This window comes from Poromitra crassiceps, assembly GCF_964638095.1.
Source record: "Poromitra crassiceps genome assembly, chromosome: 18".
Classification (NCBI taxonomy): domain Eukaryota; kingdom Metazoa; phylum Chordata; class Actinopteri; order Beryciformes; family Melamphaidae; genus Poromitra; species Poromitra crassiceps.
This window is the reverse complement of record NC_139636.1, coordinates 8,369,121-8,386,437: the sequence shown is the minus strand read 5'-3', so window position 1 is coordinate 8,386,437 and position 17,317 is coordinate 8,369,121. Positions and strand designations below refer to the sequence as shown.

The window sequence follows — 17,317 nt, the reverse complement described above, 5'->3', positions numbered from 1 at the left end:
TGGGGCATGCGGCTCCACAATCAATCAATAGCATATGTAATTGCCTGGTCTTGCTGCTTCCCCTGTGTATATCTACTGTGTTGGCACAAAAACACAGCTGCGCTCGGCTAGAAAAACGTTTTCTTTGTCATTTTGTATGGTTGCTTATTTGCTTTTTGTTCTCAGATCTCTCTTGAAAAAGAGACCTCAATTACAGGCTAAATGCAATGAAACTGATCTGATTAATCCTTTCATTGGTACAATCATGTAATCTGACTGCTCTGGGAGTTCATTGGATTCTTTCCCTGCCATAATCAGAAAGAACCCATCTGGAACAGTGGTTCTCAAAGTGGGGTCTGGGGACCCTCCAGGGGTCCCGTCCTTGACAGAATATATGACTGTTTTGGTCATGGGTTTCATACACTTTCTGTAATAAAACATCTACAAGCAAAGATATTATCAGATGGGGGACCTGAGAACTACTGGTCTGGAAGACTACCAAGTGTAGAAAATCAAGCTGTATTGTCCCTGCGCTCTAACAGAGTCTCTCTGCTCACCATGTCTCTGTCCTCCATGGTCCTCTGCGGGCGTCCTGGCGTGCCCGCTGGTGCCCCCTTCTGGCGCTTGTACAGGGTGAACAGGATGTTCATGGTGGCCAGCAGCACCTCTGACAGGTTGTGACGCACCTGGGGACACAAAGGAGGGTAACGACAACTATGTTAGTAATAACCAAAACAATACTCTGTGTGTGTGTGTGTGTGTGTGTGTGTGTGAGTGTGAGATAGAGCGAGTGAGACAGAGAAAGAGAGCGAGAACGAGAGAGCGCGCACGCAAGACCGAGATTGCTGTCAAAAAATAAAAATAAATTGTTCAGAACTTGATGGGCGCACCTCGTCACTGAAGTTCCTGAAGGCAGCCACTCTCTCCTCCACACTGTCCTGACTGAGGGGGAGGAGCTTGAGATGCTCCATGACCTAACAGCGGCAGAGACAGATAGAGGCGCTTTGGAGATGAAACACATAAAATCTACACAACATACACAAGCTGATATCACTTACTAGAGTGACTATAGTAATACAATTATACTATATCCAGGCCCAGTCAATGGCGTTTCAGTTATTGTGATCTTTTGAATTGAATCAATGGTCCACTCCTGGTTTTGGTGTTGCACATCCTACCCCTCACTATAAGACCGGTACTCACGTCATAGGCTCTGTCGATGTGACCGGCGTGGTAGTCGTCAAAGAATGTCATCAGGTCCAGCAGCAGGTAGAAAGTGCTGTCCACCGACTTCTCTCCTGCCACGCCCTGAGAGCGATACCTGCAAACACAAGGTAAACACAGCTTTCATTGACATTGCTGCCATTCAGCTGTTAACCAGAGCAGATTAACGTGAGTGCAACACTAGAATAAGCTTAATTTCCTCCATATCCAAAATATAATACAAGCAACCAATAACAAGGAGTGCAAAGGTCAGGGCCTTCTGTGACCCCAGAACAGCTAAGGGGACAAATGGAAGTCCCCCCCACCCCCCAAATATTATACAAGACTGAGTGAGGAGAAATACTGTGCACAAAGTTATTGACTTTTAATATTTTACATTTTGTTGCCAGTAAAGACAGATTTCCTTAAGTTGGCTGTTTATATTCTGACCATTTAATGGAGATAATCTTACTAGTAATAGGATGGCGTTCCGCGGCGGCGCCTCACAAATTGCTCAACTGAGCATGCTCAGAACGCCGCCATATTATCCACGGAATGCTGGCCTATCATATATTTTTTATTTTTCAAGATTACCTTAATTTATTGTTATAAGGCATCACAACTGTACAGTACATTGTCCCATACATCCATCAAGTTGTCTCAAGAGTCGTGCAGACGGAGCAATAGAGAAAAATAGATTGACATGACTGTCTGTCACCATAAGCATAAGAATACTGTACATTCTTTAAAATGAAAAACTAATTTTCAGTGCAGTGACTGTACGGTCATTTTGCAAACCCAAGATTAGAATTGACAATCCTCAGAAGGTAAAAATATGCAGAGCAGCCAGAGGAATTCATCTCTTCTGTAGTACATCCATAATCATAACATCACGTCATCCATCATGAGATACAAGAAAACTTCACATCTGCTCCACATTCATATCTGCTGTTTTGAAGAAGTCTGACTGACGGTCAAGTGGAATAGATTGAGCTGGAAAATGCTATTCGAAAGAGGCATGGTGTATTGGAGGATCCCTGTCTGCTGTGCAGTCAGGAATCTTTGGCTGGCAGTTAGAAGCAGCATGCTGTCGCAGTACAGAGGAATACCGCCACTGTATGTGTGTGACAGCAGGAAGCGCGTCACGACCACGAACCGCGTCATGCGGTCCGCGGTCTTAAAGGGATACACACACAAATGAGGGATATACACGCAAATGCTGCAGGGTATCAATGGGTTAATACAAAAATCATCCCCAGTCACAGAGTAGAGCCCTCATTCCAACAATTACTACTGTGTACACACATTCTTTCCAAGGGAGGGGGAAACATAATGTGGTACAGTTCACTACAAAAAGGTATTTTTTTGCGTTGACATCCTGAGATGAAAGCATCATCAGTTTGATTTGGAGGATATACAATGCAGATTTCCATAAAGTAAAATGGGGCATTCCTTTAAAACTGGGAAACGGGAAAGTGACGGCTCAAAGGGGATGAGCTCGAACGGTGACGTCACCAGTGCTCGTATTTTCTCTCCCAAACTCGTAGGAGCCTCAGCAGCCCCGACCTCAAACATCCAAGATGGCTGCTCCGCGCAACAACAGTAGTTAAAATCGTAGTCAATACTGTTTATTTTTTATTCACATGTAACTTTATTTATAGAAAATTAAACCCGATACCCGTTAGCTGGAATAAAAGATTTTCAGAACTTACCACTTCAGTCCCAAGCCCTCCTCTCCCCCTTATTGCGGTCCCGAAATTCCAAAAGACTGTGGAGCAGAGAGCCCACAAACAGCCACGACTACGCTACTACAGAAAGATGGAACCAGCTAGGTAAAAAGGTCAGGGACAGGACGGGGCGGGAAATCAACATTGCGATTTCATCCACGATGACTACTGTGCAGACTCTGGTCCCAAAATGACGTCACCAGTGGAAGATGGCAGCGCACTCATCTGGGGTATTTTGGCTTCACTCTTCATACCGGTAGGAAGTGGAGATGCGTCGTCCATAAAATCACATATGTCAATGGTCATCGCTGGGTTGCTGGTATCCTTCTTCTCTTTGTCCTCAGTTTCACTCTCTGGCGAGGAGGGGTCAGAAGTCAGCTCTGAGACTCCCTCAGTGGTTTGGATGGGAACTGGTGGCCCTCTGACCTTGCTGGCAGGGTTTGGGCCGGTGACAGACATCGGCTGCTCTGGATCCCGGTACACCAGACAGGTGGGGAAGGAGCAGCCATCACCTAGACTGGAGAAAATTGGAAGAGGCCAGTATCTCCTTTCATCACCAAAGACTTGGCGAAAGTTCTTACTGAAGCCCAAATTAAAGCCGTTCTTATCTGGGCCATGAAGAAACACCGGGATGCGCCTGACCTCAAGGCTGGACCTGTTCTTACAGACGAGCTGGCAGTGATAGGCAAAGAGCGAAGCGACGCTGATCGAGAACACGCAGGCAGCAATGAAGAGCAAAATGATGTGGAACTTCGCCTGAGTATCTGTCTTTGTCCAACATTTTATGAAGTATTTAAGATCTGTAGCAGCAATAAAAAGGCAGTAGAGTAGGATATATGCCAAGAAGAGCATGAAAAACTTGTAGTTGAAGAATCCCACACAGTTGTTCACCCATGGGCAGTGGTGATCCATCTTCAGGATGCATTCATCACAGACCGAACAATGGTGACATCGATCAGGCTTCAGCAGCTGGCAGCGGCCACAGAAACTGATCGCTCCGGAGTTGGTGCGAGTGTTGATGGGAAGATCCTTGGCTCTTCTCCCCAGTATCTCCTGCTGAGACCCTCCCCGATGTTCACGCTGCAGCAGCTCTTTTTCCGAGTTGGACAGGTGGAACTCCTTCAGGGGCTTCATAGGCTTGGTGAAGATTGTTTGCCAGTAAGACCAAACACACAGGATGAAAATGAGATGGTACACCAGCAAAAGGACGATCTGTTCTCCTATGTCGTCGATGGACTGTACACAAAGCTGTAACACATAGGCGTAGTATGACCAAGCCACTATGAGGGTGATTAAGAGGACCGGAATCCAAGACAGAACTCTCTGACAGCCCCGCTTGGTGATACGCGCGCACGACGGTGCCATAGTCTCCACAACTTCACTTCACTGTCTTAAATATATTTGTGTGTGTGAGACAGTATCGGACTCTTCTCTCTCCGCTGGGTCTAAGCTGTAACTCAGGACAACAGCAGCAGCACATAAAAATGCACTAAAAGATGCTGTCACACAGTAGTACAACATACTGAATTGCTCGAGTGACATCACTGATGACCTCAACATCACCAATTCTATGCATATAAGTGATCAGTGAGTGATGTCAATTGTGATGTCATCAGTGATGTCAGGCGAGCAATGATGATATCACCTGGTGTGTGTATGACGTCAGGGATTTATGATATCACGGATGATGTCACAATGTCTACATCACAGCTCCCTGGACATTGTCATTGTGACATCATCAGTGATCGTCAAAATGTTCTATACACGAGTGACATCATCAGTTGAGATCAGTTCACTGGACTTTGTGACATCCGTTAACATTTTGACATCATCAGTGATTTATGACATCACAATTGCTCGAGTGACATCACTGATGTCATCACTCACTGGTGGTAAAATCCGTCTCGCGTTAGCTAGCTTATCTCGTCGCTATGAGCCAACACTGATAAGCTGAAGAGGGACGGATAGCTAGCTAACCTGATAAGCAAACACTGACAGTTCATTTTGAAAAAACAAACAAACAGAATTTAGACGGCTGGTGTCAGTTGTCTCCGTGACTAACATTAGCTTGTCGTTAACCATAATAACCTGCTGGGTGTTTTTCATTTCACGAACAACAGAGAGAGGCTGATAAGCCCTCTCTATTGAGATGTCAAAGTACACAAGCTTTCCAGAGCCAATGGAGGACCACAACCCTCTCCAGGACCCTTTTGTGAATCAACATAGCAGCAACACAGGATATGTCACACTGGACCTTTACAATCCTTTTGACAATACTCCACCACCATATGAAGCCAACTCTCCCTCCGCTCCTGCACAGACCCCATCCAGCAGGACAACGCCCACCGAGCCATGCAACTATGGCTCTGATAACTCAGGCCTACAGACTGCAGTGAACATCACCACAGCAGAGCTCCTGATGAAGCAGGAGGAGCTGGAGAAGAAGGCCAGAGAGTTGGAGAGGAGAGAGAGGGAGCTGCAGTCACACAGCCTGGGACGTGGAGCTGCTCGTCAGAATAACTGGCCTCCGTTGCCGTGGTTCTGCCCAGTGGGACCCTGCTTCTACCAGGACATCAACTTGGACATCAGCCAGAACTTCCAGCACACCGTCACCATCATGTACTACTTATGGATGTTCGGCGCTGGCATGCTGCTCTTCAACGTGATCTCCGCCCTGGCCCATTGCTGCGTTGACACCACCGGTGGAGTCGGTCTGGGGCTGGCCATCCTCTGGGTCCTTCTCTTCACCCCCTGCTCCTTCGTCTGTTGGTACAGACCAGTCTACAAAGCCTTCAGGAGTGACAGTTCCTTCAACTTCTTCGCCTTCTTCTTCATTTTCTTTGTCCAAGTGGTCACCTATGTCATCATGGCCATCGGCATCCCTGGATGGGGTTTCAGCGGGTGGATCGTGAGCCTGGCTGCTCTGAAGTCCAGTTGCCTCGTTGGAGTGATCATGATGACCAATGCCTTGTTCTTCACTGCCCAGGCTGCCATGGGCGTTGTCATGCTCAAGAAGGTCCACTCTATGTATAGGCACACCAATGGCAGCTTCCAGAAGGCCCAGGCTGAGTTCGCCACCGGAGTCATGTTCAATTAGGCTCTGCGCCAGTCAGCCACTAGCGCTGCCCAGGAGGGCCTTCACTGCCCCGCCCGCGATAGAGACGGACCAAGGACCAGGGGGTTGGGAGGGTAAGAGGGCCGGTGGAGCTCCCGCAGAGGCTGATATTGGATCAGTTTTTATTTCCCCTTACTCATGATTACAATTTGATGTGGGGAAACTGAGTCTGTATTAGTATCTCAGGGCAGCTCAACTCCAGGGCGAGTGCATGAGATGATGTTGCAGGGTTGTGTAATTTGTAAAAGTGTTCAGGACGAGTTACGCTTAATTTACACTTATTAGAAAGTGTCGCTCAGCACATGGTCGCAGACGAACAAGAAAGTGTCGCTCATGGTGTTGCATTTATACTTCAGTGAACGTTCAAGAAGACAAGGGAGGGAATGCACAGTGAAACCACCTCGGAGGCAAGATGTAACGTACTCGGCTGCAGCCGCATATAAACGACACACAACCACACAACTCACCTCTCTCTCTCTCTCTGGGAAATTGGTCACGATGTTCATTGTGATTTTCACGAAGTCATACATCAAGGACAGGCTGATAAAAATAACGGGGAAACGTTCATTCATTTCAATCGAGTTAAAACGAAAAAAAAGGAAGTCAAGCGCTACGACACATCGTGACGTAAGTCAGCGACACTAGAAATTTCACTAGGTAGCAGACACCTCTCGCCGACACTTGAAAGTGTCGACTCAAGTCCTCATTTCTGTCTGCGACGGTTTCAAAAGTGTCGACAGACAAAGCATCACCAAGCCGAGGAGTCACCAAGTATGTGTTGATTAATGCAATGGAAAGGTGGTGTGAGGAACACTTCCTGTGAAAACCACAATCATGTTAAAACGGATGCAGGGAAAAGGTTATTTATATGAAAAGTCAAACTGTGCTGCGCCAAGTCGAATGTATGGGGTGGGGGTGGGGTTGCTTCTGTCTTCTTCCGTTCTTTAGTTGCCGACACTTGAATCTAGGTCGTTTTCACCAAATATGTCCGTGGCTCACCAGGAAGCCAAGAAACATGTCTGTTTGTCCAACGAAGTGTAAGTACTGTGTGCTGTGTGTGTGTGTGTGTGTGTGTCAGTGTCTACCTCTCAGCAATGGCCACTGCAGTGTTTTTTAGCCTCTCCTTGTTAGACTGAGGCGCGCTGACCTGTGCGATGACCGGACTCAACAACCTGTTCATCAACTCCAAGACCTTATCAGGACTCTACAGAGAGAAAGAAAAATAAAATATAACAATCAAATAAAATATCCAGCACGGGTGTTTGATAACAGCACATATTAGCTTGTTGAAGTTACTATGATGCTGCTCATTGTCTAATTGCACAACACTCTAACTCAGGGGTGGGCAACTATTTTTCATGGGGGGCCACATGAGAAACCCAGATTGTTGCCGGGGGCCGAACAAATATTGTCATGCCGTAACCCATGGATGGGCAACTTTGATGATAGAGAGGGCCACAAAAAAATGTCCTCGCTACCAGATTTTGCTGAGGGCTGAACTGCGCCAGCGCGAAAAATTTGGGGCATTTGAAGCCAGGTTTAGAGGAATAACTCATTTTAAATTAACAATTGTGATGCAGTCTTAACCACCAATATTTGATCCTTTTCTCACTCACTCCTACTGTATGCCACCACCTGCTCTCCCTGCAGGGCTTGAAATTAACTTTTTTCACCACCTGCCAATATGGCTGCTAGATTTTAAAGTTACCAGAAAATTAGAATTTCCACTTGCCGAAATGTTTTTCTAGAAATAAACGAGAATATGAGTTGGTTAATTTAAGCCTAAGTATCAGTAAGTGGCCCGGGATTCTCAAAGCCTGTGTTGAGGGTCACACAAAAACAAAAATGCACTCTTGAAGCTAAATAAATCCAAAACCAACAAGTTAATTATTTAAATTTCTACTTCAATGTAGAACAGTCATTTCTTACACATGAGATTACTTTTAGCCTTTTAGTCATAAATATTATTGAAAGATAGGCTATTCATATTCCAGACTGAAATGCTATGAAATGCTATAACAGAAGAGTATTGGCCAGAATGACATGAACATTTGGACACTTATTCAGCGGGTATCTTGCATGTTGCGTTCAGGTGCACTGTAAAAAAAAAAAAAAAAAAAAAAAAAAAAAAAAAAAAAAAAAAAATTTTTTTTTTTTTGCAATTCCATCGCGGGCCACACAGGGGGCGCCCGCGGGCCGCATACGGCCCGCGGGCCGTATGTTGCCCATGTATGCTCTAACTGTATATGGATGCAATAGATGATGAGGGTGGGAGAAGTCTGCTCACCTTGGCCAGTTCGTACAGTTTGACCGCTTCCTCGAACAAGCCTTTGTTCTCAGCCTCGAGAGCCACTTTGCTGATGATGGCCCTGGTATCCCCAGCAAACTTATCTATCACGCCAGGCTGAGGAGAGGAGACAGGAGAGGACACATGACACTGACCTCTGACCTCTCTGGAGCAGACCAAGAGAGCTCCCCTCACATTATATTACAATGCAGTGAAAGAAGTTGCACTGTAGGATGGATTATTATTATTATTTTTAATTATTAATTATTGACAAGTGATCCATGACAGCGGAACAGAGTGCTGTTAAACAGGGGGTGTCAAAACATGTGGAGGGCATGTTCAAAATAAGGGAAGATTTCTTCTGACCATCTCTGACAGTTGAAGCTCCCACATAGGGAGCTGGGAGTGAGTAGGAGACACACAAAGACGCATGTGTGAACCTGAATTCTTGCTATGAGCAAACGGAGGAGAGGCAGATGGAGACGAGTGATCAAAGATGCAATCTTCCTACCTTTCTACTGCCGTCCTTCTCCAGTCTGCCCAACAGCATGTCAAACTAGGACAGATGAGCAAGAGAGAGAGAGAGAGAGAGAGAGCGAGAGAGAGAGAGAGAGTGAGTAAGACAAAAACAACAAAACAAGTCAAAAACATAAAGTTATACATTGAGACAAGACATCGCGTGGGCTTTTTTGTGTGTGTGGTCAAAATAAATCCGTAAATTCCGGACTATAAGCCGCACCGGTGTATAAGCCGCACCTGCAAAGTTGACTATTTTTTTCTTATATAAGCCGCACCGGACTATAAGCCGCGGGTGTTTTAATGGTATTTTTTTTTTTTTTTTTTTGTGTTTTAATGTTTAATTACCATATGTAAGGGTTCATGCACAGAGGGGATTGTCGGGAAAGAGATGGCTGTTTGAGGAAGCTCCCATTTATTAACATTTCAACAAAACAACATAACACAACACCACCTGTGTTGTTTTTTACAGTGCACACAGTGTCATACAGTGTCATACAGTGTGGTGAAAAGAGGGCAAGAGAGGAAATTAAAACTTATTATAGTTATATAGGATTTATAGTTAGAAAGAGTGCTAAAAAAGAGAGTTTTTTTTTTTTTTTTTTTTAAATCCATAGATAAGCCGCACCGTTATATAAGCCGCAGGGGCCAAAAAAGGCCAAAAAACGGGAAAAAAGGTGCGGCTTATAGTCCGGAATTTACGGTACATCACAAACTACTAAATTGTGACCAAACCAGCCTGCTTTTTGGCAGACATATTCCATTAGTATGCATGATGTTGAAATGAGTGATCGTCATCGAGGAGACAATCGTTGTGAATATGAGAAGAGGATGGCAGAAGCTACGCGAAAATTCACAGGTAGGGCTGAATTTTCCCAATCAAACATGTACTTCCTTTATATATACTGCTCAACAGACAGTGTCCATGATTTGTAGAAAATTGTTTTAACTGCTGTAAAATATGATGACGTTTGATAGCAGACAGCTTGTCGACTGACTGACCTCGATCCGTTTAGATTTGCATTTATACCGTGTATTTTTAGATTGTACAGTACAGTGTGGTGAACTGTGTCTTAACACCTATTTTTCAATAGTGTGCCATGATATCAATCATGCCGACTGATACTTGAATTTATTTGAATGATAATTTTTCAATTGGCTTTCAGTAAAAATATCCTGTCTGTAAAGACAAATAAAACTAAAAACAAAACCGATGTATTTAGTTTTACAAGTAGACAAGATAGTTTACGCCCCCCACAGACTTTTTTTTGTTTTAATTCAGTTTAAGACAAAAGATCTCCTAATAGTTTGAGTTTAGGATAATAATAACAGTGACGTGCTTCACAAGACGTGATGAGGCGTTTTGTGTAGATGTGGGTGACTCACCTCTCGGCTCTCGATGACGAGCTCGCTGACGCAGCGCATGAACATATTCTCTCCCTGGCTGTCCTTCTCATTGCTGCAGACAGACAGACAGACAGACACACAAATTAGAAACAGAGGCATGGTGGCAGACACAAAACGCCACCAGGCACGAGCAACACTTGAACCTGGTTCATGATGTTCGTCACACAATATCCACTCACCCTCTCCCGTATCTCGCCACAGTATAGTCAAATAAAGCAGATACGCCACAAAAGAACAAACCCATTTCATCCACTGATTTTAATTGAGGAGAAACAGATAATAAAAAGAATGGGAAGGATGAAGGATGCTCTGAAGTAAGGGAAACTTCACTGAGTTTAAAAACTCCATCTCACCAAAGTGCGGGCATAGCACAGCATTAGAATGAAAAGAAATGTGGAAGAAAATATTTAATTAATGCATCAATTATTTCCTGGTATGTGGATATCAGTGTTCTAGTCTGGACTCATTTTCAGCACTTGTGAATCGACTTGGACTTGAGCACTGATGACCCGGAGCATTCATGCATTCGGACTCGGAAGTTGGAGACGACGAGGACTCGGACTTGTTATTTGATAAGGACTGTTTTGTGGTTGTTGTTTTGTAATAATAGGCCATAATAATTTGGCATAGGATACTGATAGCTATATTAATACCGTGACATTATGCAATTTTGTGCAAGGGCAACCATGGGTGTTCCACCTACATGAGGATTCACGCTCATGTTCAGTAACTCCGGACTCAGACTCAGGTAATGGGGACGACTCTAAATCTTCTTTGGTGACTTGGACTCAGACTCGAACACTTTGAAGACTCAACTCAGACTCGAGAGACGAGCCATTTCTAAACATGCAGTGAACTCCTGAACAGATCCAGACATCACTCGGCCAGTAAGAACATCCGATGTGTGTGTGGTATTATTTACCGTAGGAAGTAGAAGTACTGCATGTGTGGTATTATTTACCGTAGGAAGTAGAAGTACTGCAGGGCTTCTCGCGGGTCAGTGGACTCAAACTTGCGAGTGTAGAGCATGAGCAGACGGATAAAATTGAGGCGTCGCACCATGGGGGGGTCCCCGGCCTCCTGACTTACTGCAGGAGAGGAAGAGGAAAACACCACATTTGATTGGCTAATCAATATAATCATCTCCTCGTTGTTTCCCGTTCCGCTTTTGCAATGCGAAGGTGGTAGCACTCACGCAGCTGAGCGCTTTGGCCCGATGACTTGAGCAGCAGCCGCAGCTCGTACAGGACCAGCGCCACGTGCACAGCGTGACTCCGCAGCCTCTCAACACGAAACAAGAACGCCACGGCCGCCTCAAACTGAGCTGTCAGGAACAACACCTGGAAATACAGGAAGGGCTGCTGGCTCGCAGAGAAGTGCGACTCTCCTGTTGGATGACAGACAAGAAGAGAGGAGAGGACGAGCCCATTTGGATGAGAGATAGAAAAACTTTGAGAAGACTTTGTTCATTCCTGAACTGTAAAACCAACAAACAAAAATGAGACAAATGAGTAGTCTGATACATACAATACAGGAAAACAGGAAACCGATTTCTTTCTGCGTCAAACTTAAAAGATTCCACTCATTCATTCATTCATATTTAAAATGTAGTTTATATTTAACATTGAGTTTGTTTTTTAGATAATTTAATTGATAAAATGCCTACAGACAGTTAGTAGTTTTACTCAGCCTTGCGGAAATTCACCTATTTTTCCACTACATTTTGTCATCAAGTCACCCACAAGACAGTGTGATATAACTGTTATTATTTTTATTCGTTTTTTTTTACCTGAATGCCAGGGGGTACCTTTCTCTCCCACAGATTGAGAGAGTACTTGATTATTTTGTATACACACGCCACATCAACTCTCTGTGGCTTTCTCAGTTGCTATGAAACGTGTAAAAACCCAATTTTTTTGAGCGCCAGGTACTTAGCCATCCAGTTGACTTTTTAATTATAATCTTTAATCCCCTTGGCTGGCTAAAACTTTCCTCCTGCGTCAGGGATAGAACAGGGTGGACCATGTCAGCCATTTTACAGCCTTATCTCGGAGTTACAGCACTTAAGTTCAAAAAGCGAGAGTGTGGAGGAAGGGAAAGAGAGGGAGGGAGATGAAGAGAAAGAACAAGTGCAAGGAGGAGCGATAACGGCGCGCGCGCGCGCGCGCGTGTGTGTGTGTGTCTGCGTAGACAGAGTGCGAACAAGAAATGAGAAAGCGAACAAGCAAAGAGACAAAAGAAGGAAAAAGAGGGAGAGGGAAAACAATAGAGTCACGGTGCAGGTGTGTGGGGGAGAGAGAGACCGAAAGAGAGAGAGAGAACAAAGGACAAAAGAGGAGAGGACGGAGAGATGGAGGAAAGAAAGAAAGAATCTAGGGGGCGAGAGAGTATGGAAGGCGCTAATGTGAGAGAGAAATTAAGAGATGCTTGGGGGGGGGGGGGCTTCTACGTCCTGCTGCGAAGCAAGATGGAGCACAACCAGCAATCCTGTGCCAGACAACCAAGGGAGCGGAGCGATGGAGAGAAGCAGAACAAGGCTCCAGGCTTTACCCCCCGCTGAGAAGAGAGGGAAGATGTGAGAGGGAGAGGGAGAGAGAGAGAGGAGAGAGGGAGGAGAGAGGAGAGAGGGAGAGACGAGAGAGGAGAGAGAGGGAGGAGAGAGGAGAGAGAGAGAGAGAGGGAGGAGAGAGAGAGAGAGAGAGAGAGAGAGAGAGAGGGAGGAGAGAGAGAGAGAGAGAGAGAGAGGGAGGAGAGAGAGAGGGAGGAGAGAGGAGAGAGGGAGAGAGAGGGAGGGAGAGGGAGAGAGAGAGAGGAGAGGGAGGAGAGAGGAGAGAGGGAGAGACGAGAGAGGAGAGAGAGGGAGGAGAGAGAGAGAGAGAGAGAGAGGGAGGAGAGAGAGAGAGAGAGAGAGAGAGAGAGAGAGGGAGGAGAGAGAGAGAGAGAGAGAGGGAGGAGAGAGAGAGGGAGGAGAGAGAGGGAGGAGAGAGAGGGAGGGAGAGGGAGAGAGAGGGAGGAGAGAGAGAGAGGGAGGAGAGAGAGAGAGAGAGAGAGGGAGGAGAGAGAGAGAGGGAGGAGAGAGAGAGAGAGAGAGAGGGAGAGACGAGAGAGAGGAAAACAGAGGTCTTATCTGGACAGCACAGGACAAACCCGTGGTGAAGGCAGCACTCAGGAGAGAAAACGGCACTCTCTCAATCTGCGGGGGGCTTTGTGTCATGTGTGCGCAGGGGGCCGTGTGGCGATCAGAGTGGGCAGCTTTATTTGTGAGATCAAAGTCAAAGTCTGTGTGATCGCTCATGGTTTCACTTCCCTCCTTCCTCATCTCTCTCCAAGGAATTCACAAGGTCATTTGAAAGCTGAAGGGAACTGGGCGAGCTTTTTTTTTTCCACCAAACGGCTCAGTCAGAGTCCATGTGAAAAGCCTGTCCCCACATGTATTGTAAATGGCAAGTCACTGAGTACATAGGACACAAAATGAGAGCTGGTCAGCGTTACAGTACAGAGAGAATGAGCAACAATCTTCTGCTTCTTTCTTGCCGTTGCCCTGGTGTGTCCCAGGCTTTACAATAAAGCCTGATGTTGAGCTACTGTCATGGATTAAAAGACACTTAAAATCATTCACATTTAAACATAAAAGCGTTGTATCCCTGTTGTAAGCATATCAACTGAAAAAACAAGCAGGAAGAACTGCAGAATGAAAAACACTTCAAATATGTAGAACCTAGAATCTGGCAAAAATAAAAAAAAATTAGTGAAAAAGCTCAGACACTGCAGCAGCAGACACTGCAATGAGACAAAAACCATGAGGGGAGAAAGGGAAGAGGATTTCAAAGGGCTCTAGATAACTGATGGCAGGTTCCACGCCAACGATCTGCTCTGCACCCACAGGTGCGCTACGATAGAGACTTCTACGGGGGTCCATGCTAGAAGCAAACAGTTTTCATATCTAACCTACAGCCAGATTTGGCTGATGGGGCGCCAGATGGGGCGCGCGCAGAGGGGCAGACATACACAAAGCTACTGAAATGGGGAAAGATAGGGGGAAGACAAGTCATCAAGTGACTAAAATGTAAGCAAAATGTAAGAGTGGTTGTTTGTGAAGCGGGAGACACAGGACAGAGAGGCAGCTCCATACCGTAGTCCTCCAGCAGCTGTTTCTGTAGCTGCGGCAGGGTCAGTCTGTCCTGAGGAGAGCTGCTGCAGTCATCGTCAAAACACACCTGGTTCAACTGCAGGTAGAAGACAAAGACATCATGGCACCTCCACATGTAAAGATCATCATGACAAAAACTGTGGCTCGAGGCTCAGTCGACACGAATCCACAAAAGACAAGAAAGTCCAAGGATTTCCAATGAGGTTTATTAAGCTATGATGATGGTTCACTGTACTTCAAACGGTAGAACATCTCTTGAAGAACCTCGTTCATTCATAGTCTTTAGAAATATTGTTCTCTAGTCAATATTTCACATGCTCAGTTTGGAAAAGTGCTGACAGAAAAGTCATGCATAAGCTACTTTAAAATTGACCAACTGCACTGAAAATTCCAATTTAGAAAACCGTCAATTTTCACTGTCGTGTCTGCCCAGGGTCTAGCTGCATTAAGACCTTTCTGGCCACACAGCCAACATCTGACCTCTCTTTAGAAACTGGTCAAACCTTGCTGCACAGCTGCTCGGCCAGCACCCTTTCACAACCTAGCCAGATTGGTTGCTAACACAACTTAAAAATTCAGCTTGAAGTTGATAAGCCAGCTAAAGGGAGGGCTAAATCGTCTGTTATCTGACCCACCCTAACCTGGTAAAAAAAAGCGCATCCAGACACATTACATATAGAGGAAAAATACAGTCAGTCTGACGACTACAATATGAATCTGGGACAGATGGCCAATATGTCAGGGTTTTCCCTGTAGAGCGGACGTCCCACCCCTTCCGTCATTGTTTACAGTCTCACGACATCTGATATGCAGCTAATTCTTATTCTTATTCTTATTATTATTAGCCAAAATGTCATCTGGACTTGTAAACAATAACCGCGGTGCACGGAAGTGGAAGTCTTGACGCGGACATCCACTATACGGCGTACACCCCGACATATCGGCCGTCTGTCCCAGAGTCCTATCAGTCGTCTCGTCAGACTGATAAGACTCAGGGGTTAGTTACTCTAACTTTTATCTTTTGCCACTGAATCACTGAACACACGTTGATAAGCATTTTAGAATTTACAAATAATAACCCATGCTTTTTCTTTTTTAATCACAGGTCTCTCTCTTTATTGGCAACTTCAGGCCACAGTTCCACATATTTACACTGAACAAGAAAATAATTAAGGAAGAACCCATACCTTAAGCCAGAGGTAGTCTTCAGTTTTATCTGCCACGTCTCCATGGTTATCGCTGATGTCACATTTCCCTATCAGGCAGTAGACGGCTCTCTTATACGGGTCGGCGCTGTTCCTCAGCACCCTGCGGTAGTGGAGTCGCAGCTTGTTCTCTGTCGTCGGGGAAAGGCTGGAAAGAATGAAAGAATAGAGCAAAGGAGAAGAGAGAGATCTCAATAGAGTTTGACCTTCCTTGAGCCGACTAGAGGTCTCTCGGGGGGGGTAGGGCAGAAAAGGAGGCAAAGAAGAAGGAGCCAAAGTGTTCTCACCGTCTGTCAGGACTGCTCATGTACTCCTGGAACCAGGTCTTGAAGTCTCCGAGCTGGTGCTGCACTCTGTTCACCACCTGCATGGCTGCGTTCAGGTCTCCACAACGCAGACAATAGTAGATGACAGCCCAAACTGGGTGGCCCTCTATCTCCCCGTCCTGTCAGACACAAACAGCAAACTAGAAACGAGCGCACTGCGGATACATGCCTCCGCCAAAAACAAGTGAGCAGTCCACATCCATGACTGTCCAGACTTGGACGTTTGAGCCAAATGTGAAGAAATTCCATCAAGGTGTTATGAGATAATGGTCTTACCGAGCTTGAAAATGGCGTTTGTGAGGTCACAGTGAACTCACAAACAAAGTGACCTTGACCTTTGACCACCAAAATGTAATCAGTTCATCCTTGAGTTTGAGGCAAATTAGATGAAATTCCTTCACGTTCCTGTGATATCACGTTAACGAGCATGAAACGAGCGGCCGTGATGTCACGATAACCTTGAACTTTGACCACCAAAATCTAATCAGTTCATCCTTGCGTGCAAGTCGACGTTTGAGCCAAATTGGAAGAAATTCCGTCAAGGCGTTCCTGAGATATCGCGTTAACGATCTTGGGAATGACGTTCATGAGGTCACCATCACAGTGACCTTGAACTTTGACCATCAGAATCTAATCAGTTCATCCTTGAGTCCAAGTCGACGTTCGAGGCAAATTTGATGAAATTCCGTCAAGGCCTTCCTCAGATATCGCGTTAACGAACATCGGACGGATGTACAGACGGACAACCTGAATCCATAATACCTCCGGCTGGGCTATCGGCGGCATAAAAATATAATTACAGCTGTGAGAATATTCCACTGACTTTCATTTTGCTCATTCGCAAACAAGACAAGAAATCAGACTTCTACCATTAGCTGTCATTGATCTCTGGATAGTGGATACATGCACACATTCACCAGGATGCATCCACGGGTAGGGGTGTGCGTGTGTTTGTTACCTGCATGCCAGGCAGGGGCCCTGGGAGTTTGATGTTGAGGAAGCTGCGGACTAGTTGGTACGTTCCAGGCACCCCTCCTAGTTGGGCCTGATGGAGGTTCCCAAACACTGTCACCATGGTGTAATTCTTATAGCTGGGATAGAGGAGACGCACCATAGACATGGAAAGAAAGACACACATGAACACAGTTAGCAAAGGCTGTACCTGACTCTGTGAATTCTGTCAGTCGAATCGGCTTTGGCTGTTTAAGACGAATATTCGACTATTTTTAATTTTTAATAAGACTATCAGGCAATCAGAAAAGCCATTGGCATGAGCTTGTTTGATTTGTTTGTTTAATTGGGACTTGGTTCTACGGTATTAATAGGCTGATACTTATACCAAGGCTGTACTGTATATCACGATCTATTGGGAGAAAGCAAGCAATTCTATGTAAAATCAGAC

The 17,317-nt window shown here is 45.5% G+C and overlaps 1 protein-coding gene and 2 pseudogenes across 4 annotated transcripts in view; 1 reads left to right on the top strand and 2 right to left on the bottom strand.

Annotated features, from left to right (window-relative positions):
• nup93 (nucleoporin 93) overlaps window positions 1-17,317 on the bottom strand; it is a 44,864-nt gene that overhangs the window by 1,103 nt on the left and 26,444 nt on the right. For both annotated transcript variants that reach the window (XM_083654202.1, XM_083654203.1), the window contains exons 9-21: window positions 16,874-17,006; window positions 15,877-16,034; window positions 15,572-15,737; window positions 14,367-14,460; window positions 11,430-11,621; window positions 11,196-11,322; window positions 10,214-10,286; window positions 8,823-8,867; window positions 8,312-8,428; window positions 7,110-7,228; window positions 1,183-1,300; window positions 870-953; window positions 537-665 (exon numbers count right to left, since the gene is read on the bottom strand). In XM_083654202.1, coding sequence (XP_083510328.1) covers window positions 537-665; window positions 870-953; window positions 1,183-1,300; window positions 7,110-7,228; window positions 8,312-8,428; window positions 8,823-8,867; window positions 10,214-10,286; window positions 11,196-11,322; window positions 11,430-11,621; window positions 14,367-14,460; window positions 15,572-15,737; window positions 15,877-16,034; window positions 16,874-17,006 — 1,555 coding nt within the window. The remainder of the gene's footprint in view (window positions 1-536; window positions 666-869; window positions 954-1,182; window positions 1,301-7,109; window positions 7,229-8,311; window positions 8,429-8,822; window positions 8,868-10,213; window positions 10,287-11,195; window positions 11,323-11,429; window positions 11,622-14,366; window positions 14,461-15,571; window positions 15,738-15,876; window positions 16,035-16,873; window positions 17,007-17,317) is intronic.
• On the bottom strand, window positions 3,075-4,274 carry LOC310792415 (palmitoyltransferase ZDHHC2 pseudogene; annotated as a pseudogene). The gene has a single exon. The product of its transcript is annotated as a palmitoyltransferase ZDHHC2 pseudogene (transcript).
• On the top strand, window positions 5,059-6,006 carry LOC310793156 (secretory carrier-associated membrane protein 3 pseudogene; annotated as a pseudogene). Its single transcript has one exon. The product of its transcript is annotated as a secretory carrier-associated membrane protein 3 pseudogene (transcript).